The sequence below is a fragment of the Cinclus cinclus genome, chromosome 2, assembly GCF_963662255.1.
Source record: "Cinclus cinclus chromosome 2, bCinCin1.1, whole genome shotgun sequence".
NCBI lineage: Eukaryota > Metazoa > Chordata > Aves > Passeriformes > Cinclidae > Cinclus > Cinclus cinclus.
Window position 1 is genome coordinate 117,618,321 of NC_085047.1, and position 25,085 is coordinate 117,643,405.

The following is a 25,085-nucleotide window of genomic DNA, read 5'->3' on the forward strand; positions in this document are numbered from 1 at the left end:
CAGCAGCGATGGTGCCAGGAGCCCCAGGCTGATCCCACCCGGCTTCTCCCTGCAGGGTCCCCTATCCTGTCCCCATTTACTCCCACCTGGTCCTGGTACACGCTGGTGCCATGAGGTTGGAGCAAGGGGTGGCAGCCCCTCGCACTAGGGCTCCATCAGAGTCCTCACCATTACAGGGCTCATGCCTGTCTCCCACCCGCTGTGGCAGCCCCAGCCCACAGCATGCAGGCCCTGCTTGTCCCACCTATAGCTCCGCACACACTGATCTGTACCATTTATTTGGGGTTTTACAGAAGTCAGGGGGTCGGGGGGGGTCAGACCGTCACCAGGGCGGGGCAGGGGGAAGTCTGATCCTGACATTAAATTATAGGTTAAATTAATAAGCAAGAAAATCCAACAATTTTGTCTCAGGAGAAAGTGCCCAAGTGCAGGGGTGGGCAGGGGGCCCCACTGGTGGGGTGGGGGTGAACCCCGGCTGGGACCCCAGCCCCTCTGTGTGCAGCACATGTGCCCCAGTCTGGGCACACACATGGGCCCACACACGAATGTGCATGGACACGCGTGCACCCCCCTGTGCCTCCACTGACGTTTGGTCCCTGCTTGGAGCCCCCTTGCCCTCTCCCAGGGTTCCAGGGGACCTGTGCCTGGCCAGCGACTCCCCCCTGCCACTAGCAGCAGGGCACAGGGACCCTTCACCAGCCCAGCCCAGGATGCCACAGCCCCAGGGAAGCAGGGGGGTCCTTGGGGGGTACAGCCCCCTGTGAATCAGGAGTGCAAGAGCAGCCATGCTGGAAACACCTGTGAGTGGCCTGGAGGGGGCCAGGGTGTCCCTGGCACTGGAGGGCAGAGCAGGAGCCCCCCTGGGTGCCAGGTGCAGCAGGGAGGCTCCACAGGCCCCCACAACATAGGGGGAACCTGGCTGTTCTGGTGCTGCCCTCCACAGCTCCACTGTGCCACAGGGCAGGGGTCTCCCTGGGTGGAAGCTGGCAGCGGGCCTGGGAGGGGTGCACCCTCATCCTGCCCTGAGGAGGCAGAGGGAGGAACAGTAGAAGGTCCTGGCTCACCCCAAGGTGAGTGGGGTGTCTGGGAGCAGCAGCCCAGCGAGGGGGATGTCCCCAGCCCCTTAGGAGTGTCAGGGGCAAGGGGGGGGGCTCCAGCTGTCTGCAGTGTGGGGTCTGTGCTGAGGAGCTGCTGCACCCTGCCCTGAGGAGAGGCTGTGGGATAGGGGGGCCCCAGCCCACTGGCAGCTCCCCACATCTGGTGGCCCCCCTATCCAAGACCAGGCACGGGCTGTGGCCCCCATGAGCCCCTGGCCACAACTGAGGTCCATGTGTGCTCCTCCATCCGGGGGGGCACAGGGGGCTCACTGCTCCTCCAGCCAGGAGGGCTTCTCGGCGCCGGGGGTCTTGAGCTTGATGTTGAACTGCTTGAGGGTCTGCTCAAGCTGCTGCTGGTTCCCAGCAAAGTACGCGGAGATGGCATTGTGGAACAGCAGCAGTTGCTTGTGCATCACCTTGATCTGGGAGGGGACCATGATTGGAGGGGCCTGATGCCACTCCAGCAGCACAGAAAAGGGGTCGGAAAGCCCTCTGAGACCCCCCAGGTGCCACTACTCCCCCCCACCCTCACACTCCTCCCACTGCCCATTCCACCCAAACAATGTCCTTGAGTGACAAATCCTACATGGCGGTCAAATCCCTGCAGGGACCCCCCTCCCTGCACCTCCAATCCCTGCATTTCCTATTCCCATCCCACACCCCCATCCCTGTCACAATCCCCTCCTCCTCATGTACCCCATCTCTGCATCCCCCACCTCTGTCGTGCATCACCCATTCCTGTGCTCCCCCTTCCCACCCCACACCTCCCATCCCTGCACCCACCTTGTTCTCTTCCAAAAATTTGAGCTTGATGGCCACATCTGCCCGCAGCTTCTCGTACTTGTCCTTGTGGCTCTGGAACTGGCTCTGGGCTGCGTCCAGGCGGCTCACAGCACCGGCATCGCGTGGGCCCATGCTCAGCTCCTCCAGGTCCGTGCGGTACGCATCATACTCCAACCTGCACAGAATCCCCACCATCAGTGACCTGCCTCCATATCTCCCCAAGATCCCTGAGCTCCCCAAGCTTCCTGTCCCACCTGGCCGTCTCATACTGCTTCACTGTCATAAGCGTGTCCTCCATGGTCTTGTTAACCAGTGTGTTGATGCTGGACACAAAGAAGTTGACGGCACCCAACAGCGTTTCCCCATTCTTGCACAGCAGCTTCTGTGTCTCCGCGTTGTACCCAAACTCCTCCTGCCAACAGAGGGATGGGTGCACAGATGAGGAGGCACCAATCACACCCCCACTCCCCTCCAACAAGGGTGCTGGGGTAAAAGCCCCCTGAGACCAACCATGACCCAGCACTGCCAAGCCCAGCACCAGCATGCACATCCGCTCCTGTGCAGATCATGTTCCTACCCTGTGTCCAAGTGTGACTCCCCAAGTCCTGACCCCCACATCCCCAGTGTCAAGCCCCAGCCTCCCCCACCCGCCCCAGCCCTGGTGCCCAGGTGTCCCTGCTCTTGCTCCAGTGTCCCCCTAGCCCTGGCACACCTGGAGCTCAGGGGATTTCTGGCTGAGATCAGCAAAGGCGTCCCCCAGGGCATGCTGGGTCTGTACGAGGCTGTAGAGGTGGGCCGTGAGTGCCCGTGCCAGGTGCAGAACGCTCTCATACTTGCGCTTGGTCTCACGCAGCAGCTCAATCTGAGTCTCCAGCTCCAGGTCCACTGTGCGGGACCCCCGTCCAAACCGCTCCGAGAGGAGCTGCTTGGTGCACTGCAGGAGGGAGAAACCGGGGGGGCCCCCCAAAGCATTTGTGAGTCCCCTGAACCACTCTGAGAGCAGCTGCTGTGGGAGGGGGGCAGGGAAGGCCCGTTGGGGTCCCCCCACACCTCACCTTGTAGGTGTTGATCCCCCACTTCTTGACGATGTCAAACTTCTCAACGGCAATGCCACGCACGACCTCCTCTCCACCAGGTGGGGGTCCAGGGGGTGGTGGGTGCAGCCCAGGACCTGGCACAGGGACAGGAATGGAGACAGGAAGGACCTGGCACTGCTCTGGGAGGGCAGCAGCCATGGGCACCGGGCAGCCTCAGCCTCCAGAGCCCTTGCCCTGGAACCATTGTTTCCACAGCAGCATCCCCATCTCTGGGCACATGCCCAGCACTAGCTCACAGGCATCGTGGTGACGATCCTGCTCCTGCCAGCCCCCTGAGGGTCCCACACAGGGGCACAGACCCCAGCCCAGCCGTATCTGCTTGCACCAGGCCCTGTCCCATCCTGCTGACCACCCTCACCAGGCCAGACACAGGGGGAACACCATCCAGCAGCACTGGGAGTGCCTCAGGTGGGCTCCAGGGGCAGGGTGGGCCTCCCTGGCCAGGACCCACCTCTGAGCCCCCTGGGCCCATCAATGCAGCCCTCTGTCCCAGTGCAAGGATCAGCACCAGGACCAAGCTCTGGCCATGACACAGCTGCCACAGGGGTTCTTACCAAGGTCCCTAAGGAGGCCCAGGCCCCCAGCCCCAAGGGACACCCTGAGGTGGAGTGAGGGGCGCAGTACCTGCGGGAGCGGCGGCCGGGCGGGCCATCCTACGGGCAGCAGGCGCGCTGGGGGGCACCGATGGTCCTCGGGGGGGGTGAGGGTGGACAAGAGAGCCTGGAAATGGGGGGGCTGCGGGGGCCGAGCAGGGTGGGGCAGGACAGGATAGGGGGCATAGGGCACGGGACAGTGGGGTAGCCAGGGCAGAGGGGACAGGGGGCAGGGGACAGGGACGAGTGCGCGGGCAGGCGGCAGCAGGAGAGCGACGGCACCAGGTGAGAATTGGAACCCAGAGACATGGCTACAGCCACACAGATGGATCCTCCCACCCCAGGGAACCCCCCACCTCTGGCCCCTGCGCAGGAATCCCTACATCCCAAGAGCTGGGTAGGCCTGATGTCATAGGGATGTGAGGATACAGCGACGTGGGGACACCAGGCCAGCAGCAGTGGTGCTCCAGGAAAGCACACGCACGCACGCTTGCCCTCTCTGCCCACATGGACGCCCCTCAATCCCTGGGGGGATCCTCGGGGAGAGATCTGCATGGAAGGACAGCTGTGCCAGGTCTTGCAGGGTGCAGAGCCAAACTGGCCCTGCTGTGGCCTGCTCTGACTGGGACAGCAAAAAGATGTCAGTAAGGTGTGGACTTGGGGCCCCCTGCCTGCCCCCTCAACCCCAGCACACTCCAGAGCTCTTGCTGCATATGGGCCGGGACAGAACATCAGAATAGGGACTCAGAATCCCATGGGGATGTGCTGACCAAGGGGATGGAGATTCCCCAGCAGAAACCCCACCCTGTGATAGGGGAGTAACCCAGCCCAGGGAGAGCAGAGCTGGTGCAGCAGTCCCTCCTCTGCTACCAGTACACTCCACCACATGTTGCCCCTCCACAGAGACCGAGCCCAGTGGGAACAGAGCCCACCCAGGAGACACCTCAACTCGGCTGTGGCAGAGCCTTGTGTTGTAAGTCAGGGCAATGAGGAGAACTGAGCCCCTTCTTCCTATGATGATCCCCATTCCCTCCCAGCCTAGCCCCATTACCTTTGATGGTTCCAGTGGGGATGATGCCCTCAGCTGTGCCCCCATAGCCACCTGACACGATGCTGGTCTCATTCAGGTTGGGTCCTGACACCATCACCTGCTGCAGGTCCTGGGAGGCAAGAGGAGCACAGGGAGCTGAGATGCAGAGACAGCATGGCCCTGGTACAATCACAAACACTCCCCTGGGGTTCCCAATCCCCAGACCTGCTCCAGGCCGTCATCCTCAGGCAGGCTGCTAGTGTCCCCATTGCTGCTAATGGGGATCTCCATGGTGGCTGCCTTGCTCAGGATCCCGTCCGACATCCTCAGGGCCTGTGGGGAGACAGATGAGATGCTGGGACCAGGAGTACCCCCCTGCCAGGAGCACCAGCCAGTACCCACTGGGCCGTGCTGGAAGGGGGACAGCAGGAGGTTACAGTGCACAGGGAGGGACCCACATCGGCAGCTGCTGGCACTGAGAAGACTCTGCCCCCTGCTCAGGGCCTCCTACAGACACTGCCCTGCCTGGCTCAGCCGTCTCTTGGGATACCCCTGGCTCCCAGAATGGATCCATAGGGTGGCATGTCCCAGAGGTACCTACCCCAACCCCAGCCTCAGCCTGAACTCCACTGTGGCTCCCACACCATCACACCCAGGACACCAGGGTTCCCCCACCCCCTGGGCCGCACGCTGTACTCCCTCTCACAAACCCCGCCAGGGATCCCCGCGTCCTGCAGATCCTGCCCCAGGACAGCGGAGCTAGCAGCGCCCAGCCCGGCTCCGGCCAGGAGGACGCCGGGAGCCACGTCTGCAGCCGCAAGAGAGCTGGGGGGGGGGGGGGGGGCCGCTGCGCCCGGACCGGTCCGGGCACATTCCGGGGCAGGCGGGGCCCGGGGCGGGTCCCCAAGAACCCGTTACCTGTGACCTATCCCCTCCCCGGCAGGGACAGGGCTCGGCCCAGCTCTAGGGTCGAACCCTGCGGGCAAAGGCCGTCACCGCCCAGAGCCAACCTCGCCGAAGGACGGCCCCGCATTCCCACAGCCTCTAGGGCGCGGTGGGGGCAGCGTCGGAACGGAACCCTCCGCAGCCACGCACAGCAAGGCCCCGAGACGGGACCGACTTCCGAGGGAACCCCCGGTGGCTGGTCCTTGGCGAACCGGCCCCGCTCCCGGGGCTCTCCTATCTCCTAGCCAGACTCCGCCGGCCCCGCGGCCGCTCACCCTGCCCAGCCTCCCCGGCCCCACCTGCGCCCCGGCCCCGCCGGGCCCCCCCGCGCCGCTCCCGCTCCGCCTCGGCCCGGACGCGCCGAAAGTGGCGTCAGTGGCCCGGAAGTAGCGTCATCGCTGAGCCGGACGGAAGTGACGTTGCTGGGAGCCCGGCGGCCGGTCCCGCCGAGCGCGGAGGGACCGGTCCCGCGCCCGGGGCCGCGATGGACCCGGCGGCCGAGCACCGGCAGCAGCTCCGCAGCGTGAGCGCTTGGGCCGGGGGTGGGGAGCACGGTGTGCCGCGAGGCCTTTATGGGTGGTTCCGGGGCTGTCGGTTTGGTGGCGGGTCCCGGTGTGTCCCGAGGATCTGGGTGTGGGATCTCGAGGTCCTGGGTTCGTAGGAGAACCGGCGAATCCTGGAAGGGACCCGGTGCTCTCGGGCTGGCCGGGGGCACGCCGGGGCTCCCGATGGGTTTCGGCGGTTCCGGACCGGCTCTGCCCGGTGTGACCCGCGCCTGCTCCCCAGCTGCGGGACTTCCTGCTGGTCTACAACCGTATGACCGAGCTCTGCTTCCGCCATTGTGTCTGCAACCTCAACTACCGGCTGCTCACGGGCCGCGAGGTGAGCGGGGCACAGGGGGCCGCAGGTCGGGTGTCCCCACGTCCCCTGACCCCCTCCCGTCCCTCCCGCAGGAGTCGTGCCTGGACAGCTGCGCCGCGAGGCTGGTCCGCGCCAACCACCGCCTGATGGGCGCCTACGTGGGATTGGTGCCGGCAATGCTGCAGCGCCGCGCAGCCGAGTACGGGGCACCAACGGGGCCATCCGGACTCCCGGCCTCCCGTGACCGGGCCCCGGGCCCTGCGGAGTCCTTGCCAGACGCTCCCGCTACCGGCACATAGCACCTGGCTACAGCTCCCCACGGCAGTCGGACGCGACTGGTACCGCCCCTGCCCTGCAGCAGCAGGAGCAGCTGCATCCTCACTGCGCTGGAGCTCCAGTCCAGAGCAACATTTGGCCCCAGGAGTCCCTAGCAGTGGCTGGGCTATGCAGGGCACTGGGGATGGGGGCACAGGAAAGCCTCCTCCTAGTTCCCGTGGTTGTGGACTTCTAGAAAGTGGATTGTTAGTCCCAATAAAACATCTTTACAGTAATGGCTAAGTGTGACAGGTGGGGAGGGCACCAGAGCCCTGGCCCCTGTTCCCTGTGCTGGGAACACACACAACTGGGAATCCAGGGAATCACACCTGAGACAGACGTTTCCCTGCAGGACTCCACTGTGAGCACCAGGACACTGTAGGCCCCTGAACATTGTCCCTACAAATGGCTGGTGCAGAGCAGGCACTCAGATGGGGCAGTGTGGAGGTGTAAGGGGGAAAATGGGAGGTGGCAGGTGCTGTCAAGCCAGTGCCCACCAGCTAGAAGCATGTGTGCAGGGTCCCTGGGATAACTGCGAGAGCCTGGCCTCTTCCCGCCCCACTGCAGCCCCTGGTCAGAGAGTGTGAGCTGTATGCCTAGGACAGCACTTAGGACTTGGGCAAGTAAGCACTAGCCCCAGTACAGAAATAAATTGATATATTCCGTGTACAAAACATGCTCCTGCAGGCCTGGCCGGGCACTCCCGCACATATAAATAAGGCCCGGCCCCACCCTCCCTCTGTCCTGCCCGCGGGGGCCAGCGCCTGCGCCGGGGCCACCCCTCCCGCGGGACCCCCAGGCTGGCCGGGGTCACTTAAGGTCCACATCAAAGTCCAGCACCAGTAGCTTGGTCTCCTCAGTCCCATTGCGGCTGCCCACAGCACACACCAGCTTTGTGTTGGAGGCACGGATGCGCCACACGACGCCCCCAGAGCCCCCACTCTCCAGGGCCACAAGGTTTCGCACGAACTCCCCTGTCTTCAGGTCCCACAGCTTCACCGTCCCATCATCAGAGCTGGTCACCACGAACTTGGAGCTGAACTGCAGGCAGGTGACAGCACTCTGGTGCTTGCTGGGACCTATGGGGAGGCACTGGTGAGCCCCAGCTGCACCTAGGGCACCTACTGCTGTGTGACATAGGTCCTGCCATATCTGGCAGCTCATAGCCACCCAGCCCGGGCTCTTCAGGGACACCCACCACTCTGTCCAGACACATCTGGCAGCTTAGAGCCAACCCAGCCCCAAGGGCAGGGAGCCGACCCTGTTCCCTCCCACCCCAAGGGAGAGAGCTGCCGCTTGCCAACCCCCTGATGGAGGGAACTCCTCACTGCCCCGCAAGGATGACTAATCCCTTCTCACCCTGCAGTGTCTGCAGGCACTGGCCCGTCTTGATGTCCCAGATCTTGACAGTGGAGTCGGCATTGCCGGAGACGAGGATGTTGTCACGCAGCTCCATCCCGCTGGTGAGTGACTGGTGCCCCATGAGCGTGTGCAGGCAGTTCCCACTCTCCACATCCCACACGCGGATTGATGTGTCCAGGGACCCACTCACGATATGTGTCCCATCAAACTGACAGAGAGAAGGGGTCCAGCTCAGCATCATGGACAGGAGTGTCCCCTGGTTTGGGGTATGGCCCACAGCTCTGGCATCCCCTCCTTTGGGATACAGCACCCCCAGTTTCAGCACCACCCCCAGGGACCGCAGTTCAGCAGCTGCGACATGGGCTCACACACCTCCTGGCTTTTTGGGCTGTAGAAATGCTCCAGGGAAGGGAGGAGTGTTTGTGTCCTCAGCATGTGTGTGTGGGAATTGGGGTCAGGGGGCAGAGATTGTCCCCACAGGATACAAACATGGTGCGTGTGTCCTTGTATGGCAGATACGTCCCTTCAGGGCACAGACATGGCCCACGTGTCCCTGCAAAGCACCCATGGCCTTGCATGACACAGGCAGAGCCCATTTGTCCCCACAGCACACATGGGACCTTTGGCACAGCTCGTACCCCGTGACTGGAAAGCACAGAAGTGGTAGCGCAAGCCAGCAGGAGGGCAGGCTGTACTTTCTGAGGTTGTACATGCAGGGAGCAGGGGAGCTAGAGGTGGGGAAGGAGCAGGAGGAGCTGTATGCAGGGCCATACCTGCAGTGAGTAGACACGGTTGGTGTGCCCCTGCAGTGTGTGGGTGCAGCTCTCGCTCTCGGGGTCCCACACCTTGACTGTGTAGTCATAGGCACCGCTGACCACCTTGTTGCCATCGTACTGGACACAGCGTACAGCTGCCACGTGGCCCATCAGCACGTGCAGGCACTGCCCTGTCTCAATGTCCCAGAGCCGCAGTGTGGCATCCCGGGAGCCACTCACCACCCTGCAGGTGAGGGGACACCTGGGGCCCAGCTGCCAGGGCAGCCTGGGGGTAACAAGCCTCATCCCCTGCAGCTATCCCCCGTCCCACAGCACAGTCAGCCCCGTACCTGTTGCCGTGCAGGTGCATGCAGCGCACAGTAGAGGTGTGTCCATACAGCGTGTGCACGCACTCACCGCTGTCAGCGTTCCACACCTTGAGTGTGCGGTCAGTGGACCCGCTGATGACAACACTGTCCCTCATCTGGGAGGACCAAACCCCCCCAGTGTGGCCCACCAGCGTCTGCACACACTGTGAGGAACAGAACACAAGGGACAGGCAGGTAAGCCTCTCACACCTCCCCACCCCTGAAACAGCACAGAGAACAGCACAACTCCGTGTCATTGTCATAAAGGGCCCAAACTGACCCCAGGAGTCAGGGTGTGGCCTCACCTGTGCCAGCACAGGGAGATGGTCCCTGCCCCAAATCCCTGTGGCGCCAGTAACTGCGCCACACTCACCTCCCCAGTGACAGCTGACCACACTTTGAGTGTGTTGTCATCAGAGCCGCTTACTATGCGATTCCCACAGAACTGCAGGCAGGTGATCACATGGTCATCGTGGCCCTTCAGTACCTGTGGGAGCACAGGAGTGTGTTGGGGGCAGTGGGCCCCCCCCAAACCAGCAGGACCACCCAGCACAATGAGCAAAGGGAAGGCAGCAGGAGCTGTCAGGAGGAAAGGCAGACAGGTCTGTGAATCAGCAGCACACCCTGATGCTTCTGCAGGGCAGCAGAGTGTGGTGTGTTTGGCAGCTGCGGCACAGGGGCAGGCATTACAGGAGAACAGAAAGTGGGGGGCTCAGGAACCCAGGACCTCAAGCAGCAAGAAAAGGGGTGGTGGGGACTCTGCCCAGGGCAGGAAGGACCCCCAAGGAGAGATCACCAGGGTTCTGGGACCCTGCACAAAACACAGTTGAGCTCTGTGATGCTGCACCTTCCCTGGCTGCTGGGGCTGGCTGCAGGCCTGGATGAGGCCTTGGAGAGGGGGAAAGGAAGGGACCCCCTTCCCCAGGCCCAGGGGACCTCTTTTCTGCTGCCCCCACTGCTCTGAGCAAGCCAGATCTGCTCCCCATGGAAGATCCTGCAGCAGCTTCCCCGTAACAGTGACCTGGGGTCTGTCCCCAGAGGGACCCCCACCAGGCCCTCAGCTCTCCAGGGCCCACCCCAGGCAGGGACACTCCCAGGTTCACCTTGGGGACAACAGTTCCCCTGAGTCTGTCCCTGCTAGGACATCCAGACCTACCTTGGGGGGCCGCAGCTCCCCACTACGCCAGTTCATGTCGATGCGGTGCTGGCGCAGGAAGGCAAATTTCCAGGGGCTGTACATGAATCCTGGGCTGAGCAGGCGTCGCTTCCGCAGGTGCAGGGGCTCCTCAATCCCTGCAGGGAACAACAGAGTGGTGCCTCACATGGGTCAAGCCTGGGGTGGCCCCCCAGCCCCTACAAGAGGAGGACCCTCACCTTCCTCGCGGCACTTCTCCCTCCAGAGCAGGTTGTCCTCGGCCAGGACCCTCCAGTAGCGACAAGTCTGGGCAGCACGGAGCAGGTCCCGTGGCTCCAGGAAAGACAAGACGTACAAGGCCAGCTATGGGGGTATAAAGGTCACAGAGGGGTCACCAGGGGGGTCAGGTCAGGTCAGGCCCCCGGTCCCCCAACTTCACTCACTTCCTTGGGCAGCAGTGAGATGAAGTCCCGCTGGAATTGGGGCTCGATGACCTGCATCATGTACTTGATCTGTGCCGGCTCGCAGCGGTCAATGAGCTCATCAAGGGCCAGCAGCTTCTCAGGGCCACTCCAGCGCTGCAGGGGGACCCCCAGTGAGCCCTGACTCTGTGTCCCCAGATAGGCCAGCCACAGCCCTGGTAGACAGGCCTCTTGCTGCAGGCCAGGAGCCCAAGGCAGGTGGGAGTTTGGTGGTGCTGGGTGACACCAATCCTGGCCAGAGCTGAAACCTCCTGTTTCCTCACACAAGCCAAACTACCCAAAAGCCACTGTGGGCCCAAATCCTGCCCACAGTGGGGATCCCATAGGCTTAGCTCCCTCCCATCACACCCAGGCTGCCTGGAGCCACCAGGTGAGCCATACCTGGAAGGTGCGGAGCCAGTCCTGTAGCTCAGGAGGGGGGGCCACTGAGGGGATGCGACAGCGCCGGGCCTGCCCCACCTTGGCATTGCGCAGTTCCCCAAAGGTGGTCGTGGGGCTGGGTGTACAGGGACCCAGTGTCCTGGGAGACAGACCAGGCATAAGAGAGGCCGTAGCACAGGTGGCATATGCCAGCGCTGCTCTGGGCCACACTGTGCCAGAGGCTCTTGGAACTGGTTCCCACCAGTGGAAGCTCCACCCCACTGACTTCTCTTTGCTCCCACCCTGTTGACCCCTTGCCCAGACGTGCAGCCCAGCCTGTTCAGCAGACAGGCAACTTGGTCAGGGCTGGATCTCACCTGGGCCAACCCCTGCTCAACCCACCATCCATCATAGTCCTGAGGAGGGCAGCAGGAGGTATGTGCCGCCCCAGCACACACAACCTCCTTCACCAGCTACACTCAGAGCACCCCATACCCCACACCCCTCACCTGCCATAGTCAGAGCCCTTGCACAGCTTCTTTCCGGGGGACAAGGCCCGGCCATCTGGCCCATTCTCTGACTTCCGCTTCATCTGTGGGACACACCAGGTTGGAGTGGCTGGGACAAGCCCAGGCAGACCCCTGCAGACTCCCTGCCCACAGCTGATCCTTCCAGGCCCCTACATGCCACCCACTCAGAACTGACCCCTGTGGGTCCCCCGTCCAGAGCTATGGGACAGACCCCCACCTGCTCCTGCTTTCTCCCTTCAGGGTCCACACAGCAACAATGGATCCCCATGCAGGGTAGGGGAGGGCTGCACCAGGCCCAGATAGGGCTGGAGACTAGGGTAGACCAGGGTAGCACCTCCTTCCCCCACCCTGTGACCAAGGACCCCTATGCTGAGCAGGAGTCTGCATGAGGGAATGGGGCAGCATCTTTTTCCCCAGCTCCAGCAGCCAGGCATCACAGAACCCCCAGCCCCCTATTTACCATCCCACAGGTGCCCAGAGTGCCTCAGCAGTCCCTGGTCCTCCCGCTCACCTTGGGGCGCAGGTGCCGCAGCAGCCCCCCATCCCCAGTGCGCTGAAGGTAGTCGATCCAGCGCTCTCCCAGAGTGTAGTACAGGTATACATTGCTGCCGTCTTCCCCCTCCTCACTGCAGCAGCTCCCTTCTTCCTCCTCCTCCTCCTCCTCCTCTTCCTCCTCCTCCTCCTCTTGCTCCCTGGTGGACCTGGGGTGCTCCTGTGGTCCCTGCCCCCCAGAACCATCAGGGTCTGCTCTGGACCTGGAGGTACCCTTCCAGGGGCGCTCTGGCTCCCAGGGCCCCGGCGCTTCCTCCTCCTCCTCCTCTTCAGCCACCACCTGAGCAGGGAAGAGGCAGGGAGCCGGGCTAACTCTGCACCAGCATAGGCCACTGGAGACCAGGAACAGGGCAGGGGCTAGGAGTGCTGATGGATGGCTGCCAGTAAGAGCCATGGCCAGGGAGCACAGGGGCTCCACTCAACAGCACTGTGGGGGTCTATAGGGTGGAGAACCCCCAAACCCACAACCATGAGCTCCTCCAGAATCTGGTGCAATTCTGTCTGCTCGACATGAGCGCCCCCTGAGCCTCCCCAGAGCCAGACCTTCTCCCTTGTCCTTGCACCTGGCAGCAGGGACCCTTCTGCACCTACCTGTGCTTCAGGTGCCCTGTGGTCCTCATTGTCCCCCAAGGGAGTGGGGCTGGCCCGTGGGAGCCTTTCAGGGCCCGGGCACCGCCGGCACGTCATGCGCTGGCTGTTGAGCTCCAGGATGCGTGTGGTAATGCCCTTGACATGCAGCAGGTCATCCAAGCAAGTGAAGCCCTTCAGCTCCTGCACGGAGGGAAGTCAGCCCTGCCCAGAACAGAATCCCTCCTGCTCCCACAGAGCCCCCTGCCCGAATAGCCCCACAGGGAAGAGTCGCAGCACTGTGAAAGGGGAGCAGCAACTCAAAACCGCCAGCTTGGGTAGGAGCACTATGCCTTCCAGATGACCAGTGCCAGCATGGGCAGCAAGGCTGCAGCTCCGGGGTAGGGGAACAACTGGACACATGCAGACACACATGTGTGCAAGGCACCCACCATCCCGCGGGACCTAGGGCCAAGCACCGCCCGGCCCCGACCTGGGATCAGGTGCCTCCCATCACCTTGCACGGGCTCCCGAAACGCCTGCCATGGCTGGAAGCCGGGGGGGCGGGCTGTCCCGGGGCAGGACTCGGCAGACAACCAGCGCAGCCCACAGGCCCGGGAAGGGCCCGACGGGCCCTTCTGACCCGGCAGGGCTCGTTTTACGGCACTGCTGTTACCCACAAAGGGCTGCAGTGGCAGCCCCGCCCCGGGAAAGGCCCTGCTCCAGACCACCCTTCCCTTTGTATTACCGGTTTCTGCCCTCCCGTCTCCCGGGTGTTCCCAGCATCTGTGTCCACAACATTCGGACACCCGCACCTCTACCTCCTACTCCAGCATGAAGCATGCCAAACGCTCCCAGCCCTGCCTCGCCCGGCCGCGGCGCTGCCCAGCCCCGCAGCATCAGGACACGGCTGCCGCTGACCCTCCAGTACCTGCCGCGCTGGGACCCGCGGTGCCGCTCCCACTGCTCCCGGCCATGTCACCGGTCGCCGCAGGGTCTCGCCCCGACATCGCCGGTGACGGCGCTCGGAGCGCGGTGCCCGCTCCGTCGGAACCTGGTTTTCCCCGGTTCCCCGCTCCGGGCCAGGCGGTGCCTGGACCCGGCAGCACGAACGGCAGCACCGGGGGCGGCTGCGCTCGCCGGCCCCGCGGGCTCAGGGCGGGACTCGGGGATCGGCCGGCCGCACCCGCGGCGGCTACCAGGGCAGAAACAGCACTGTCGCCCCCACACTCGCCCCACGGCCCTCGCCCCGTGACCGACACCGCCACTCGGAGTCCCGGGCCCCGGTCGCACAGCGCGGGGCGCCGTCCCCGCCGCTTCCTCCCCTCCCCCCCCGCACCTCTCTCTTGCGGACGATACCGCGGGCACGGCGGCGGCCGATACCGCTGAGGGCACCCTCCAGCTCGGCCACGCCGGCGCGGTTGATGTCGAGCTTGCCCCCGGCGGGGCCCGGCCCAGACATCCCGGTACCGGGCGCTGCCGCCGCGCAGGCCCGACAGCAGCGCGCAGGCGCAGCCCCGCCCCCCACAGGCGCACGCGTAGTTGCGAAGCAGCGGCTTTATTGGTGCTCGCGGGGGGCGGGGCCAGCCCCGTGGCCCCGCCCCCTGTCCCGCCGCTCCGGTCACCGCCGCTTGTACAAACACGGTCGCAGGCGCAACCCGGGAGCAGGGCCGGGCCGGGCCGGGCCCGTCTTGGTGAACTCCAACAGGTAGAAGTAGGAGCTGGAGAGGTCCTGGGAGCGCGGGAACACCTGTCATCGCCACAGCCCCAAAACCCCTACCCCCCTCAATGCTGCCTCAGACAATCCCGGGTACCCCCTGCCACCTTCCAGACCCCATTGTGCCCAGGGCTCTCTTACCGCCAGACCCTGTTTACAAAGCCTTTTTGGGGCCTGAGTACCCCGCGTCCCAGCATATCCCTCTGAATGTCCAACACCCACCATTAACCCCACACCACAATTCCTCCAGACCCCTCCTGGACTACGCACCCACTTCCAGGCCCTGCACTACAATCCTAGTGTTCTCCAGGCTCCCCTCATCCCCTCCCCGGCCCCAGCACCCCATCCAACCCACATCCCAAACTGCCACAGTGTACCTCCACAGTCCCCTCCAAAGTTCCCCCCAGGGAACCTCCTGTTCTCCCACTTGCAGTTCCCCATGCATCAATCCCTTCCACCTCCCTCTATTTTCACCAACCCCTGGTCTGCTCCACACCAGGCTGGGCCTCAATACACACCCTTCCTGGGCTCCCTAGTTCCTGGTACACCCACTGCCCAACACTAGGCCCACCTGGGGACCCACCTTGGAGATGGTCTTGAAGCCCAGCTGCATCATGGCCTTCAGGAAGGCACGGGTGTCCTCAAAGCGGCTGGCCACCTCAGCCACCATCAGGGTCCCCCTGCAGTCACTTGAGCTCTGAGCAGGGCACCCAGACACCCCAGGACACTGCTCAGCATCCCTGCTCCTCCCCCAGTCCTCCATTACCCCACAACCTTTGCCTACCCAAGCTTGAGCACACGGTTGGCCTCTCCAAGGATCTCCTGCAGGTTCGTGCCCATCAGCGCCAGGCAGAACACGGCCACGTCCACCGACTCAGCCGCCAGTGGAACCTGCCCACCCCGGGACACCCCCGGAGAAGGAAGATGATGACTTCACCTGGAAGACGCTCTGCATACCCCCGGGAGCAGGAGGAGGAGGATGGCAATGTTTATAGGGCTGGGCAACACCCCTGGACTCCCCAGGCTTGTGGGCTCAGCTGTGCCCCAGGCACACACCCAGCTTTCAAAGAGACACGCCCGTGCTACCCCTCCTGCGCGGGACCCTCGGGGTCAGAGTGCCCCCACCTGCACCGCTGCAGCCTTGCCCAGCAGCACTCACTCCCTGCCCCAGGGGTGCCCCCAGTACCTTGGCCATGTCACAGACGGTGACCCGCGGGCACAGTGGCACCAGGTCGAAGCAGTGCACCTGGTTTTTGACACTGGCAGCCAGTGTGCAGTCCCCGCACCCGAAATCCGCCACCACTAGCGACGCTGGCCTGGGACAGGGATAGCGGGGTCAGAGTAGCCTAGCCTGGCTGGTCACCAGTCCCCTGGTCATTCCCCCCGCCCCACTGCTTACCCCTTGGTTCTGCAGCTCCCGGCCCCCCGGCCATTCGCCGGCCCCGCACCCCCCAGCCCCTCCTCAGTCCATCCCCGTTCTGTCCCTGCTCGCCGGCCCTCCGGTCCATACTCCCCCTCAAGCCTCGCCCTCCCGCTCACCGGCGGCGCAGGTAGCGCACGATGCGCTGCACGGGGCGCTCGGGCCAGCGCCGCACCTGCCGCTCGAAGCCTCGGTGGTACAGGTGGAAAGCGGCAGGGTCAGCGCGAAAGAGCCGCGCCGCGTCCCGGCTGCTCCCGGTGTAGAGCTGCTGGTTCAGGTAGCGGAACCGGGCGCCGAGCAGCCGTTCCTCCATTCGCGCGCGGAGCGCGGCCGAGCGTGGCTCCGGTGGAGCCTCCGCGGAGCCCGACGGGTCCGGGGGGCCCGGCCCTGAACCCTGCTCCCCGTCCGACCCCGCCGGCGGCTCTGCCTGCCGCTTCTGCCGGTTCCGCCGCTGCCTACGGCTCAGCCCCACCGGCTTCCCGGACTCCTCCGCCGGCTCATCCGGGACATCTGGTAGCATCGAGAGGGGGGTCAGGGCGCGGAGGCGGCTCCCTCCTGCCCACCGGGCCCCGGAGCCGTCCCGGTACCTGTGTCTGGCCGCTGCCCGACCTCTCGGAGCTCTTCGGGACCTGCCGGGAGCTCCCCGCGCGCGGCCCGCGGCCCGCCGGCCTTCTTCCGCTTCCGGGGCCGCTTCCGCGCCGCTTCGCCGTGCCGACCGGTCCCGGGCAGCCGCCTCTTTCCCGTCGCGGGGCCCTGTGGAGAGTGGGGGCCGGTGACTTTCGCGCGCCCTGGACTGGCCCGGCCCGCCGCCCCCGCATCACCCGCCTACCGGCCGGCCCGGACCCGCCAGGGCGCCGCGGGGCAGCGGCTCCGCCGCTTCGTTCCAGTCCTGCTCCGCGAAGATGGGAGCTGAGACCCTCGATCGGTACTGGGACGCACGTGCTCCCGCCCGGGAAGTGCCGCGGCAACAGCACCTCCTCGCGTCCCGGAGGCCCGGGCGGTGCCGCGGACACCCCGCTCCGCCCTCGGCCCGATAACCGCGTCCCCGGTGAATTCGGCACGCCCCATCGCCCCGCCTCACCACGCATGACCGCGTTCCCCGGCGATAGCCCCGCCCCACTCGCTGCCCCGCCCGGTGCCGTGTGGCGGAGCCGTGGCCGGTGCGGGTTCCGGCCGGCAGGGGGAGCTGTCTCGGGGCGGAGCCCCCGCGCCGTCCCGCGCCCGCCGCAGCCGCCGCCCCGCGGAGCCGCCGGGACACGCACCCGGTAACGGCGGGACGGCACCGGCACCGAGCGGGGACAGGTTGGGGAGGCCGCGAGAGGGAGGCTGCGGCTACCCGAAGCGGGGGTGGGGCCGGAGCTGCAGGGGAGGGGTGGGGGGCGCAGAGAGGGGATTGGGAGTGCAGAGGAGAGTTGGGGGTGCGGGGGAGGGGTTGGGGGGCTGAAGGGGAGGGGCTCATGGGGCCGCAGGACAGAGCGGGGCACTAGCAACTGGTTCGGGGTAACACGGGAGGACTGTGTCTTCACATCCCCTCCCTTGCCCCGGGTGCTGAGCAGGGCCGAGGTGGGCACTTGGCCATCCTGGCAGGGCTGGGGCAGGCCGGCCCTGGCAGCCCCGTGGGACTGGGTAGGGGCGGGTGGGTGACAGGACGGCACACACAGTTCCGGGCCGAGCAGGGGACCCCCACCAGGGTGGGGCCAGGTTGGGGTGTCATCGCTGCGGTGTGTGGTGCCACAGGGCCGGGACTGGTGTGGCATGTCCTGGGGACCCCTTTTCGTGAGGTGCCCCCAGATGGTGGGGGATAAATCTCATCGGGGAGTGTGGGTGTTATGGTGCCAGGACAGGGCCAGTGCTGGCATGGATGTGCTGGGGCCATTCTGGGGCCTATGAGACCCTGGCAAGAATCCAGGGTTTTGCGTCCCTCCCCTCTGGAGCTGCCTGGGGCAAGAGGTGCAGGCAGGGTCCTGGGGCGCAGCTGCAGGCACTGCAGCTAGTGGGGACCCGACGTGTCTGAGTGGGCATCAGGTCCTGGGGGGGATCCTCCAGCAGCAGTTTTGAGCCTCAGTGTCCCTGCTCAACATCACAGACTTCCCACGCTTACAGCTGGGGGCTCAGGGGATCATGGGGAGCAGGAGGGAGCTCTGTGCCTGGCTCTGAGCTGGACTGTTCATGGATCCAAGGAGAGTGCATGAGACTTTGGGTTTCTGAGCGGTGTGCCATACCAGGCCCAGCCAAGTGGGTCAGGAGGGTCATGGGTCTGCAGGATCCCATCTTGAGGGTGCTGAGCTCCCCCAACCTCACTCCCTCCCAGAGTTGTGGGCACCGGAAACAGCTGTTCCTGGTGATAAGCCTGGGGGTGCCAGCCTGGCTTCCTGCGGGGTGTCACGGCCCCGCTGGAGTCACCCGGGATCTTTTCCTTGGGCTGCCGGTCCGGCTCCAGCCCTGACCTCAGCCTGCCTGTAGCTTCCTGGAGGGCTACAGGGATGGGGCGGGAGGGGACAAGGAGGGGGCCAGGAGGCTCCTGTACTTGCTGTTCTAGGGACCTGCCAGCCAAGGGGGATCAGGCAGGGGTCCCCATGCCCTTACCCATGTCCCCTCCCACAGCTGCCATGGACGACATCTTCACACAATGCCGGGAGGGCAATGCAGTGGCTGTGCGGCTGTGGCTGGACAACACTGAGAACGACCTCAACCAGGGGTGAGTGGGGCTGGGCTGGGCTGTGCAGGGCCGGGGGGGGGGGCTGTGCTCGGGGCTGGTTTCCGCTGGTCTCCATGGAAAGGCAGGGGGCAGACGGCAGGACGCTGCTCCTCCCCACTGGAGGAAGTTACCGCATCGCTGAGGCACGAGGCTGAACATCCTCTGGCCACTTCCTCACAGCTACAGTCAGAGCCAGGGCTCAGCTGGGCTGGGGGTACCTCCCCTGTACCCATGGTGGTAGCTGTGTCCCACTGTGGCTGTTTCCCCATCCCCTCTCTGGGGAGCACCATGGCAGATGTGTGGGCACAGGGCTGGGACCAATGGGGCTGGGAGTTGTGGGGGCCACTCTTTGTGTCCAGGTGTCTGCTCTTCCCAGCACATTCCAGGGGTCTTGCAGGATTGTGGGATCCAACATGTGCTAACAGCCATTCAGGAGCCAGGTTTGGGCCAGGCATGGGGCTTGGAGCATCTGCCTGCAGCATGTGCAGCTGGCACAGTGTGACTCCATACCATGACCCCAGCCAGGCCATGGCTGTGGCATTCTGGACAAGCTTCAGACAAATGGTCTCCCTTGGTCGTGCTTCCCTGCCCCTCCTGGGGGTCCCAGGCACTTAGAGCTCCCCTAGGCCCACAGAAGGTGCCCAAGGGACTGTTCTGTGATGGGTAGCCCCTGCCTGCAGGCCATGGTGGGGGCAGTGGACTCTGCTGTGCCAGGGGGCTGGAAGGAGGCTGGGACTGGGGGGAGCCTGGGCTGGAGGGGAGCCAGGGCTGCAGCAGCCCCTCTGCCAGTTCCTGATCTCCATTTAAGGCCTGGCTGTCACCTCCTCCCTTACTTGGTCATGGAGTGGGGGGATGGGGACAGGATCCGGCTCTGATTCAGCCTTGGAGGAGACAGGATTTGGCCTGGGCTGGTGGGGCCCTGGTGAGGGTGGGTGGGAGTGGGATGGATGTTCAATCTGGTCCCTTCGCCCTGGCGGCTGGTGTTTTGAGAATGATGCCAGTGATGCCTGGGCCACGGGATTACAACTGAGCAGAGCCCCCCACCATCCTGCAGGGACGACCATGGGTTCAGCCCCCTGCACTGGGCCTGCCGTGAGGGCCGTTCAAATGTGGTGGACATGCTCATTATGCGCGGGGCTCGCATCAATGTCATGAACCGGGGCGATGACACCCCTCTGCACCTGGCTGCCAGCCACGGCCACCGTGACATCGTGCAGAAGGTACCTGCCCCCATGCAGCACCTGCCCTTCCCCACCCTCTGTGTACCCTCCACACTACCCTCATGCGATTTACTGTGCTCATCACATGTCAGGAACATCTGGCATCCCGCCAGTGCCTCTGAGCTCCCTGCTCCTCACAAACTCCCTCCAAATTCCTCTGAGCCCCACATCAGCCCTCTCTGTACAGCTCCCAGTGTGCTGCCCCTGCATCCCGCAGGCCAAGGCACAAGGATGGGGCTGTCCTGGGCTCATGGGGATCTTGCTTGGGCTCACAGGGACTATCCCCTGTCCCCAGCTGATGCAGTTCAAAGCAGACATCAATGCAGTGAATGAGCACGGGAACACACCACTGCACTATGCCTGCTTCTGGGGACACGAGCAGGTGGCTGAGGTGAGTGGGAGCATGGGCAGGAGAGAGGGCGAGGTGGGAGCGGGACTAAGGAGAGATCACAAACCACAGTCTGCTTTCTGCTCCCACAGGACCTGGTGGGTAGCGGGGCCCTGGTCAGCATTGCTAACAAATACGGTGAGACGCCCACAGACAAGGCCAAGATGCCACTGCGAGAGGTCCTGAAAGGTACAAGGATCCCTCAGGACCCCATAACTGACACAGCCTCTGGCCAGCCACAGCACACTCTGGGTACCACCCTTCTTCTCCTCTTCCTTCTGCAGAGCGTGCTGAGAAGCTGGGCCAGAGCCTCACCAAGATCCCCTATAAGGACACATTCTGGAAGGGCACGACCCGCACCCGGCCCAGTAAGGACTGGGGTGCCATGGGTCCCCTGTTCCCCGTGGACACGACCTCCTGGATCCAGCAGCCATGGGCATATATCGCTCTTCTTCTGTAGGGAATGGGACCCTGAACAAACTCGCCGGGATTGACTTCAAACAGCTGACCACGAGCCACAAACTGAACGAGAACCAGTCAGGAGAGGTGGGTCCCCCTCGCCCCCAGGTGGGTGCTGTGCCTGTGCAGATTGTGCCTGGGCCGTGTCCTGGCCTGGCCCTGCTGGGCACAGGTGTTATGGAGTTCTATGGCCAGGTACAGGGAGGGAGCTCCTACCCAGCTCAAGGGGCTTCCTTCTCATTGTGGGGCTCCAGAGCCCCACATGGGGGCCTGGGGACTCTGCCCTGCTTTCACAGTGCCTGTGTCCCTGCTCCTCCAGCTGTGGAAGGGGCGCTGGCAGGGCAATGACATTGTAATCAAAATGCTGAAAATCCGGGACTGGACGACGCGGAAGAGCCGGGACTTCAATGAGGAGTACCCAAAACTGCGGTGAGTGCTGCACCTGCCTGAAGCCACCCTGGCACGTGCCTGGGACCCTCACCAGCATTTGACCCGGGCCATCCTGGCAACTTACGGAAACAGCAGCTCTCAGAGAATGGGGCAGGCAGGAGCCTCCCAGCTGTGTGGAACCAGGAACACTCCAGGGTGGTGGCCAAGGGCAGGGAGGCCCTGGGGGACGGCAAAGGCCAGGTGAAGGGGTGCAGGCAGCCCCTCCCTGTTGTTAGGGCTGTCACTTCTTTTGCAGGATCTTTTCCCACCCTAATGTGCTGCCAGTGCTGGGTGCCTGCCAGGCTCCTCCAGCTCCCCACCCTGTTATCATCAGCCACTGGATGCCCTACGGCTCCTTGTACAATGTCCTGCACGAGGGGACCAGTGAGTGCTGGGGGATGATGTGTTTGGGGGCATCAGAGGCCTCTCCAGCCACAGCCCTGGCTGGGCTTAGGCTGGGTTGACCCCCTGTCACCCCCTTCCCAGATTTTGTGGTGGACCAGATGCAGGCGGTGAAGTTTGCCTTCGATATTGCGCGGGGCATGGCCTTCCTGCACACGCTGGAGCCCCTCATCCCGCGCCACCACCTCAACAGCCGCAGCGTCATGGTGAGCAGGGGCACAGCCCCCTTCCCAAGCTGGGGGGGCTCTCAGGGCACGGGGGCTCCTGCTGACCCCCTACTCTCCCCAGATTGATGAGGACATGACAGCACGGATCAGCATGGCTGACGTAAAGTTCTCCTTCCAATGCCCAGGGCGGATGTATGCCCCGGCCTGGGTAGCTCCCGAAGGTGAGTGCCCAGTTCCCAGCCCCACCCAGACTGGCCCCCTCACCCCCAGCCCTGCTCAGCCCCCAGCCATCCTTCAGCTCTGCAGAAAAAACCAGAGGAGATCAACCGGCGCTCAGCTGACATGTGGAGCTTCGCGGTGCTGCTGTGGGAGCTGGTGACACGTGAGGTGCCCTTCGCTGATCTGTCCAACATGGAGATTGGTATGAAGGTGAGGGGGTGGAGGGGCAAGGGAACTGATTTGGGTCAGAGTTAGAGGAGAAGTTCTGTCTATTGAGGGTGGTGAGGCCCTGGCACAGGTTGCCCAGAGAACTTGGGCTGCTCCATTCCCAGAAGTGTTCAAGGCCAGGTTGGAAGGGGTGTGGAACCACCTAGGCAGGTGGAAAGTGTCCCTGTCTGTGGGGGCAGAGTCCCAATCCTGACTCTGGCTCCTCTTCTTGCTTGCAGGTAGCACTGGAGGGGCTCCGTCCCACCATCCCCCCTGGCATCTCCCCCCACATCTGCAAACTGATGAAGATCTGCATGAACGAGGACCCAGCCAAGCGCCCCAAGTTCGACATGATCGTGCCCATCCTAGAGAAGATGCAGGAGAAGTAGAGGGGACGTGTCTCCCCCCTCCAGTGCTGCCTTGCGCCCCCCGCCACCCCCAAGTGCCTTTAGCCCTAGAGCCGGGGGAAGCAGATGACACCCCTCACCCTGAGCCAGCCACGGACACACGGTACAGATGGCACTGCCTGCACCGGAGCTCTGCAAGCTCCAGACCCCCACCAAGGGTAGCCCCTCACCAGGGTAGCCCTAACCCAGCCTCTGGGCAGCCCCCAATCCAGTGCCGCCCCCCCCCATCCAGGGCATGGCTTGTGGCCTGGCCCTGCTGCTGAGGGATGGAGCTGTGGAGCCCCCTGTCCCCCTTGCTGGGCAAAGCCCAACCCAGGACTCAGCCCCTCAAGGCTGGGGGGGAAGGGGCAGGCCAGGACAGGCCACCTGTGGTGCCCAGCACTGCCCCTGCTTTGCGCTTCACTGCCCACTTCCCTCTGGCCCCAGAATGGGCATTGGCAACCAAATAAACATTTGGTATAGAACCAGATGCTGGGGTACAGGGCAGGGGAATGGCGGGAGTTGGCTGGAGTGACTGAGGAGCTGGGACTCACAGGGGATGTTTAAGACCAAGGATGGCGTCGGAGCGATATGGGGCTGCCTTGCAGCCTGCAGCAACCCTCAGGTACCCAGCATAGGTCGATGGGCACAGGGCCCACTCAGGAGGTGCGTGGTGCGGGAGGGTTGGGCTCAGGGTCCTGTCCCTGGCTCCATAGTGCTGCCTGTGCAGTCCCCAGGGTATTCCCTATGGGAGATGAGGCAGTTCAGAGAAGGAAGAAGAGTGCTGGGTAATTCCTGTTCCTCCTAACCCCACTGCTCCAGTACTGTGCAGAACACTGAGCCTCCTGTGACCAGCAGAGGAGGGTGAACTTGAGGAGGACCAGGGCCAGCATTTGTGGACACAGGCACAGGAGCAAGGCTGCCTTCCCAGAAAACCCTACTAGGTGTTTAATGGCACCAATATGGCCACTACAAGCTCCCCAAGCTCCCCCGTGCTCTACGTGAAATAATGTGGCTTCTTCACGTTGATGCCATACTCGGCCAGTGCTGGTGTCAGGTCCTCCATGGTCAGCGTGTACTTCTTGTCCTGGGGGACATGGGGCAGGTGGTCACAGCATGGACAGCCTGGAGGTGTGGGAACCCCCAAGGTGCAAGGATGGGCATGTGCCGCTCCCAGAGGAGCTGCTGGGCAGCATTAGGGCATTCCTAGCTCCCCACATTCTGTTACTGTGCCCTCAGATGTCCCCAGACACCTAGCACCAAATCCCATTGGCCTTGTGGAGCCCCTGAACCCCCGGACAGGGCACTAGGAGGGTCCCCAGGACCCCCATTCCAGCTTGTCCCCAAGCCCAGAGCTGCAGCCACTGCTGGGGTGGAGGGCACCAAAGTGTGTCCACAAGCTCAGTACCCCCCTCATGTCCCTGCCAGCCCCTCCCCACCTGCAGGGAATCCACCATAAGCCCGGCAGGTTTTGGGATTTCTGCACCCCATGTTCCTGCACTCCGTGGCTGCAGGCTCAGCCCCATCCCCAGAGAGGGTTCCCCAGTTTCCTCAATGCCCTCACCTTGCTCTTGCTGCGGGAGCTGCCCGAGGCCGTGCCTTTCATTTTACAGTGCTGCAGCGCATCGTTGGCAATGTCCGAGATGAACTTCTGTGCCGCCAGCGAGATCAGGCGGATTCTGCGGGACAGGGACAGTATCGGCGAGGCGACACAGGTCCACAGGCCCCTCTGCCGGACCCCCACGGGGTTCCTGCCACTCCCCCCCCACCCTGCGGCCACTCACATGCGGGGGTCCGAGGCCTCAAACCCTGCCCGGTTCAGGTAATACCCTGTGACGGCGTCCGGAATCTGGGAAGGGAAGAGTTTGAACAGCTCCACGGCCCTGCGGGAGCATTTCTGTACCCTATACCCCGTCGCACAGGAACCGCTTCGTATCCCAGTACCGTGCGACCTGCCCCGTGTCCCGTCCCCTCCCGTCCCACAGGAGCCGCCCTGTGTGTCGGTACCGTGGGCGTGTAGTCCTCCAGCTGCATGAGGAAGTCCACGAGCGGCGTGGTGGATACCACGGGCTTCACGTCGCCGTTGGCCGCGGGCGGAACGTACACGCCGTTGGACATGGCCCCGTCCGGGGGGGCGGCCACGGCCGCGGACACCGGCACTGTGGGACAGCACGCTCAGTAGGACCCAGGCACCCGCAGTCACCGGACGCCGCTCTCACGGCCAGAGCAGCTCAGGGCACCCCGCGGGACCTCCGTGCGCGGGGCTCATCCCCCGCCGCCCCCCATCTCGACTCACCGGGGCCCCTCCCGCCGACCGCACAGCCCTCGGTGGCCCGCGCCGCGCCGCCTCCCGCAGCTGGCGCTGCCCCGGGCCCGGCACTGCCCACAGCGACCGGGCTGGGCTTGCTGCCCTCGGCGGGGCCTGGCGGAGCCGCCGGGGCTGCGGGCGCGGGATCGGGATCGGCGCTGCCGCTCATGGTCCCCGGCACCAGCCTCCGCTCCGCGCCTGCGCGCGCCAAGCCACGCTATTGGCCCCGCGGC

At 64.4% G+C, this 25,085-nt stretch overlaps 6 protein-coding genes across 19 annotated transcripts; 2 read left to right on the plus strand and 4 right to left on the minus strand.

Moving 5' to 3' along the window:
* Positions 1 to 64: 64 nt before the first annotated feature.
* On the minus strand, positions 65 to 5,917 carry ARFIP2 (ADP ribosylation factor interacting protein 2). Of its 10 annotated transcripts, none has more exons than XM_062488262.1 (9): positions 5,845 to 5,917; positions 4,826 to 4,933; positions 4,622 to 4,730; positions 3,602 to 3,712; positions 2,936 to 3,051; positions 2,593 to 2,814; positions 2,135 to 2,292; positions 1,881 to 2,055; positions 65 to 1,519 (listed from the first exon to the last, which is right to left on the minus strand). In XM_062488262.1, exons 2-9 carry the CDS (start codon positions 4,922 to 4,924, stop codon positions 1,364 to 1,366), a joined length of 1,146 nt encoding a protein of 381 aa, XP_062344246.1. In that variant the 5' UTR covers positions 4,925 to 4,933; positions 5,845 to 5,917; the 3' UTR covers positions 65 to 1,363. The 10 variants fall into 10 exon arrangements, with proteins under 10 accessions (XP_062344246.1, XP_062344247.1, XP_062344248.1 ...); XM_062488263.1 differs by lacking the exon at positions 5,845 to 5,917 and adding an exon at positions 5,519 to 5,811; XM_062488264.1 differs by lacking the exon at positions 5,845 to 5,917 and adding an exon at positions 5,202 to 5,279.
* A 41-nt stretch (positions 5,918 to 5,958) lies between these two features.
* On the plus strand, positions 5,959 to 7,088 carry TIMM10B (translocase of inner mitochondrial membrane 10B). Its single transcript, XM_062515263.1, has 3 exons — positions 5,959 to 6,068; positions 6,332 to 6,427; positions 6,499 to 7,088. The coding sequence occupies exons 1-3, from the start codon at positions 6,030 to 6,032 to the stop codon at positions 6,703 to 6,705; spliced, it is 342 nt and encodes a 113-aa protein (XP_062371247.1). The 5' UTR covers positions 5,959 to 6,029; the 3' UTR covers positions 6,706 to 7,088.
* A 286-nt stretch (positions 7,089 to 7,374) lies between these two features.
* LOC134041450 (F-box/WD repeat-containing protein 7-like) lies at positions 7,375 to 14,333 on the minus strand. Its single transcript, XM_062488273.1, has 13 exons — positions 14,172 to 14,333; positions 12,857 to 13,036; positions 12,225 to 12,545; positions 11,693 to 11,775; positions 11,205 to 11,343; positions 10,785 to 10,919; positions 10,581 to 10,704; positions 10,363 to 10,499; positions 9,580 to 9,693; positions 9,189 to 9,370; positions 8,857 to 9,082; positions 8,081 to 8,291; positions 7,375 to 7,800 (listed from the first exon to the last, which is right to left on the minus strand). Exons 1-13 carry the CDS (start codon positions 14,292 to 14,294, stop codon positions 7,532 to 7,534), a joined length of 2,244 nt encoding a protein of 747 aa, XP_062344257.1. The 5' UTR covers positions 14,295 to 14,333; the 3' UTR covers positions 7,375 to 7,531.
* A 78-nt stretch (positions 14,334 to 14,411) lies between these two features.
* On the minus strand, positions 14,412 to 17,683 carry RRP8 (ribosomal RNA processing 8). Its single transcript, XM_062514989.1, has 8 exons — positions 17,629 to 17,683; positions 16,799 to 17,328; positions 16,557 to 16,722; positions 16,089 to 16,479; positions 15,736 to 15,865; positions 15,334 to 15,440; positions 15,133 to 15,229; positions 14,412 to 14,564 (listed from the first exon to the last, which is right to left on the minus strand). The coding sequence occupies exons 1-8, from the start codon at positions 17,681 to 17,683 to the stop codon at positions 14,454 to 14,456; spliced, it is 1,587 nt and encodes a 528-aa protein (XP_062370973.1). The 3' UTR covers positions 14,412 to 14,453.
* On the plus strand, positions 17,177 to 23,034 carry ILK (integrin linked kinase). Of its 5 annotated transcripts, none has more exons than XM_062488276.1 (13): positions 17,177 to 17,234; positions 18,574 to 18,667; positions 19,722 to 19,887; positions 20,183 to 20,278; positions 20,368 to 20,464; positions 20,560 to 20,643; positions 20,736 to 20,821; positions 21,054 to 21,163; positions 21,420 to 21,547; positions 21,650 to 21,771; positions 21,854 to 21,953; positions 22,031 to 22,153; positions 22,398 to 23,034. In XM_062488276.1, exons 2-13 carry the CDS (start codon positions 18,579 to 18,581, stop codon positions 22,826 to 22,828), a joined length of 1,632 nt encoding a protein of 543 aa, XP_062344260.1. In that variant the 5' UTR covers positions 17,177 to 17,234; positions 18,574 to 18,578; the 3' UTR covers positions 22,829 to 23,034. The 5 variants fall into 5 exon arrangements, with proteins under 5 accessions (XP_062344260.1, XP_062344259.1, XP_062344262.1 ...); XM_062488275.1 differs by having other exon boundaries at positions 17,208 to 17,271; XM_062488274.1 differs by lacking the exon at positions 17,177 to 17,234 and having other exon boundaries at positions 18,355 to 18,667.
* A 434-nt stretch (positions 23,035 to 23,468) lies between these two features.
* On the minus strand, positions 23,469 to 25,071 carry TAF10 (TATA-box binding protein associated factor 10). The gene is made up of 5 exons (XM_062488281.1): positions 24,841 to 25,071; positions 24,552 to 24,703; positions 24,329 to 24,393; positions 24,109 to 24,223; positions 23,469 to 23,631 (listed from the first exon to the last, which is right to left on the minus strand). Exons 1-5 carry the CDS (start codon positions 25,019 to 25,021, stop codon positions 23,542 to 23,544), a joined length of 603 nt encoding a protein of 200 aa, XP_062344265.1. The 5' UTR covers positions 25,022 to 25,071; the 3' UTR covers positions 23,469 to 23,541.
* Positions 25,072 to 25,085: the final 14 nt, after the last annotated feature.

Bases quoted from the DNA above. Each gene is read 5' to 3' on its own strand.
- LOC134041450 (XM_062488273.1), bottom strand. From the start codon at position 14,294: ATGTCTGGGCCGGGCCCCGCCGGGGGCAAGCTCGACATCAACCGCGCC. The intron at 11,344-11,692 runs GTGAGGGGTGTG...TCTGTCTCCCAG, and splicing joins AAGGGCTCTGACTATGGCAG to GACACTGGGTCCCTGTACAC. The intron at 9,083-9,188 runs GTACGGGGCTGA...CCTCACCTGCAG, and splicing joins ATGCACCTGCACGGCAACAG to GGTGGTGAGTGGCTCCCGGG.
- TIMM10B (XM_062515263.1), top strand. From the start codon at position 6,030: ATGGACCCGGCGGCCGAGCACCGGCAGCAGCTCCGCAGC. The intron at 6,069-6,331 runs GTGAGCGCTTGG...CCTGCTCCCCAG, and splicing joins ACCGGCAGCAGCTCCGCAGC to CTGCGGGACTTCCTGCTGGT. The intron at 6,428-6,498 runs GTGAGCGGGGCA...TCCCTCCCGCAG, and splicing joins GGCTGCTCACGGGCCGCGAG to GAGTCGTGCCTGGACAGCTG.
- RRP8 (XM_062514989.1), bottom strand. From the start codon at position 17,683: ATGACACCCCAACCTGGCCCCACCCTGGTGGGGGTCCCCTGCTCGGCC. The intron at 16,723-16,798 runs GTAGGCGGGTGA...CACTCTCCACAG, and splicing joins TGGCGGGTCCGGGCCGGCCG to GGCCCCGCGACGGGAAAGAG. The intron at 15,866-16,088 runs GTGAGCGGGAGG...TCCCTGTCCCAG, and splicing joins GTGCGCTACCTGCGCCGCCG to GCCAGCGTCGCTAGTGGTGG.
- TAF10 (XM_062488281.1), bottom strand. From the start codon at position 25,021: ATGAGCGGCAGCGCCGATCCCGATCCCGCGCCCGCAGCCCCGGCGGCT. The intron at 24,704-24,840 runs GTGAGTCGAGAT...GCTGTCCCACAG, and splicing joins GGTCGGCGGGAGGGGCCCCG to TGCCGGTGTCCGCGGCCGTG. The intron at 24,224-24,328 runs GTGAGTGGCCGC...CCTGTCCCGCAG, and splicing joins GAGGCCTCGGACCCCCGCAT to AATCCGCCTGATCTCGCTGG.
- ILK (XM_062488274.1), top strand. From the start codon at position 18,453: ATGGGGCGGGAGGGGACAAGGAGGGGGCCAGGAGGCTCCTGTACTTGC. The intron at 20,644-20,735 runs GTAAGGACTGGG...CTTCTTCTGTAG, and splicing joins CACGACCCGCACCCGGCCCA to GGAATGGGACCCTGAACAAA. The intron at 22,154-22,397 runs GTATGAAGGTGA...TCTTGCTTGCAG, and splicing joins TCTGTCCAACATGGAGATTG to GTAGCACTGGAGGGGCTCCG.
- ARFIP2 (XM_062488262.1), bottom strand. From the start codon at position 4,924: ATGTCGGACGGGATCCTGAGCAAGGCAGCCACCATGGAGATCCCCATT. The intron at 4,731-4,825 runs GTCTGGGGATTG...CTTGCCTCCCAG, and splicing joins AGGATGACGGCCTGGAGCAG to GACCTGCAGCAGGTGATGGT. The intron at 1,520-1,880 runs GTGGGTGCAGGG...GTCCCCTCCCAG, and splicing joins AATTTTTGGAAGAGAACAAG to ATCAAGGTGATGCACAAGCA.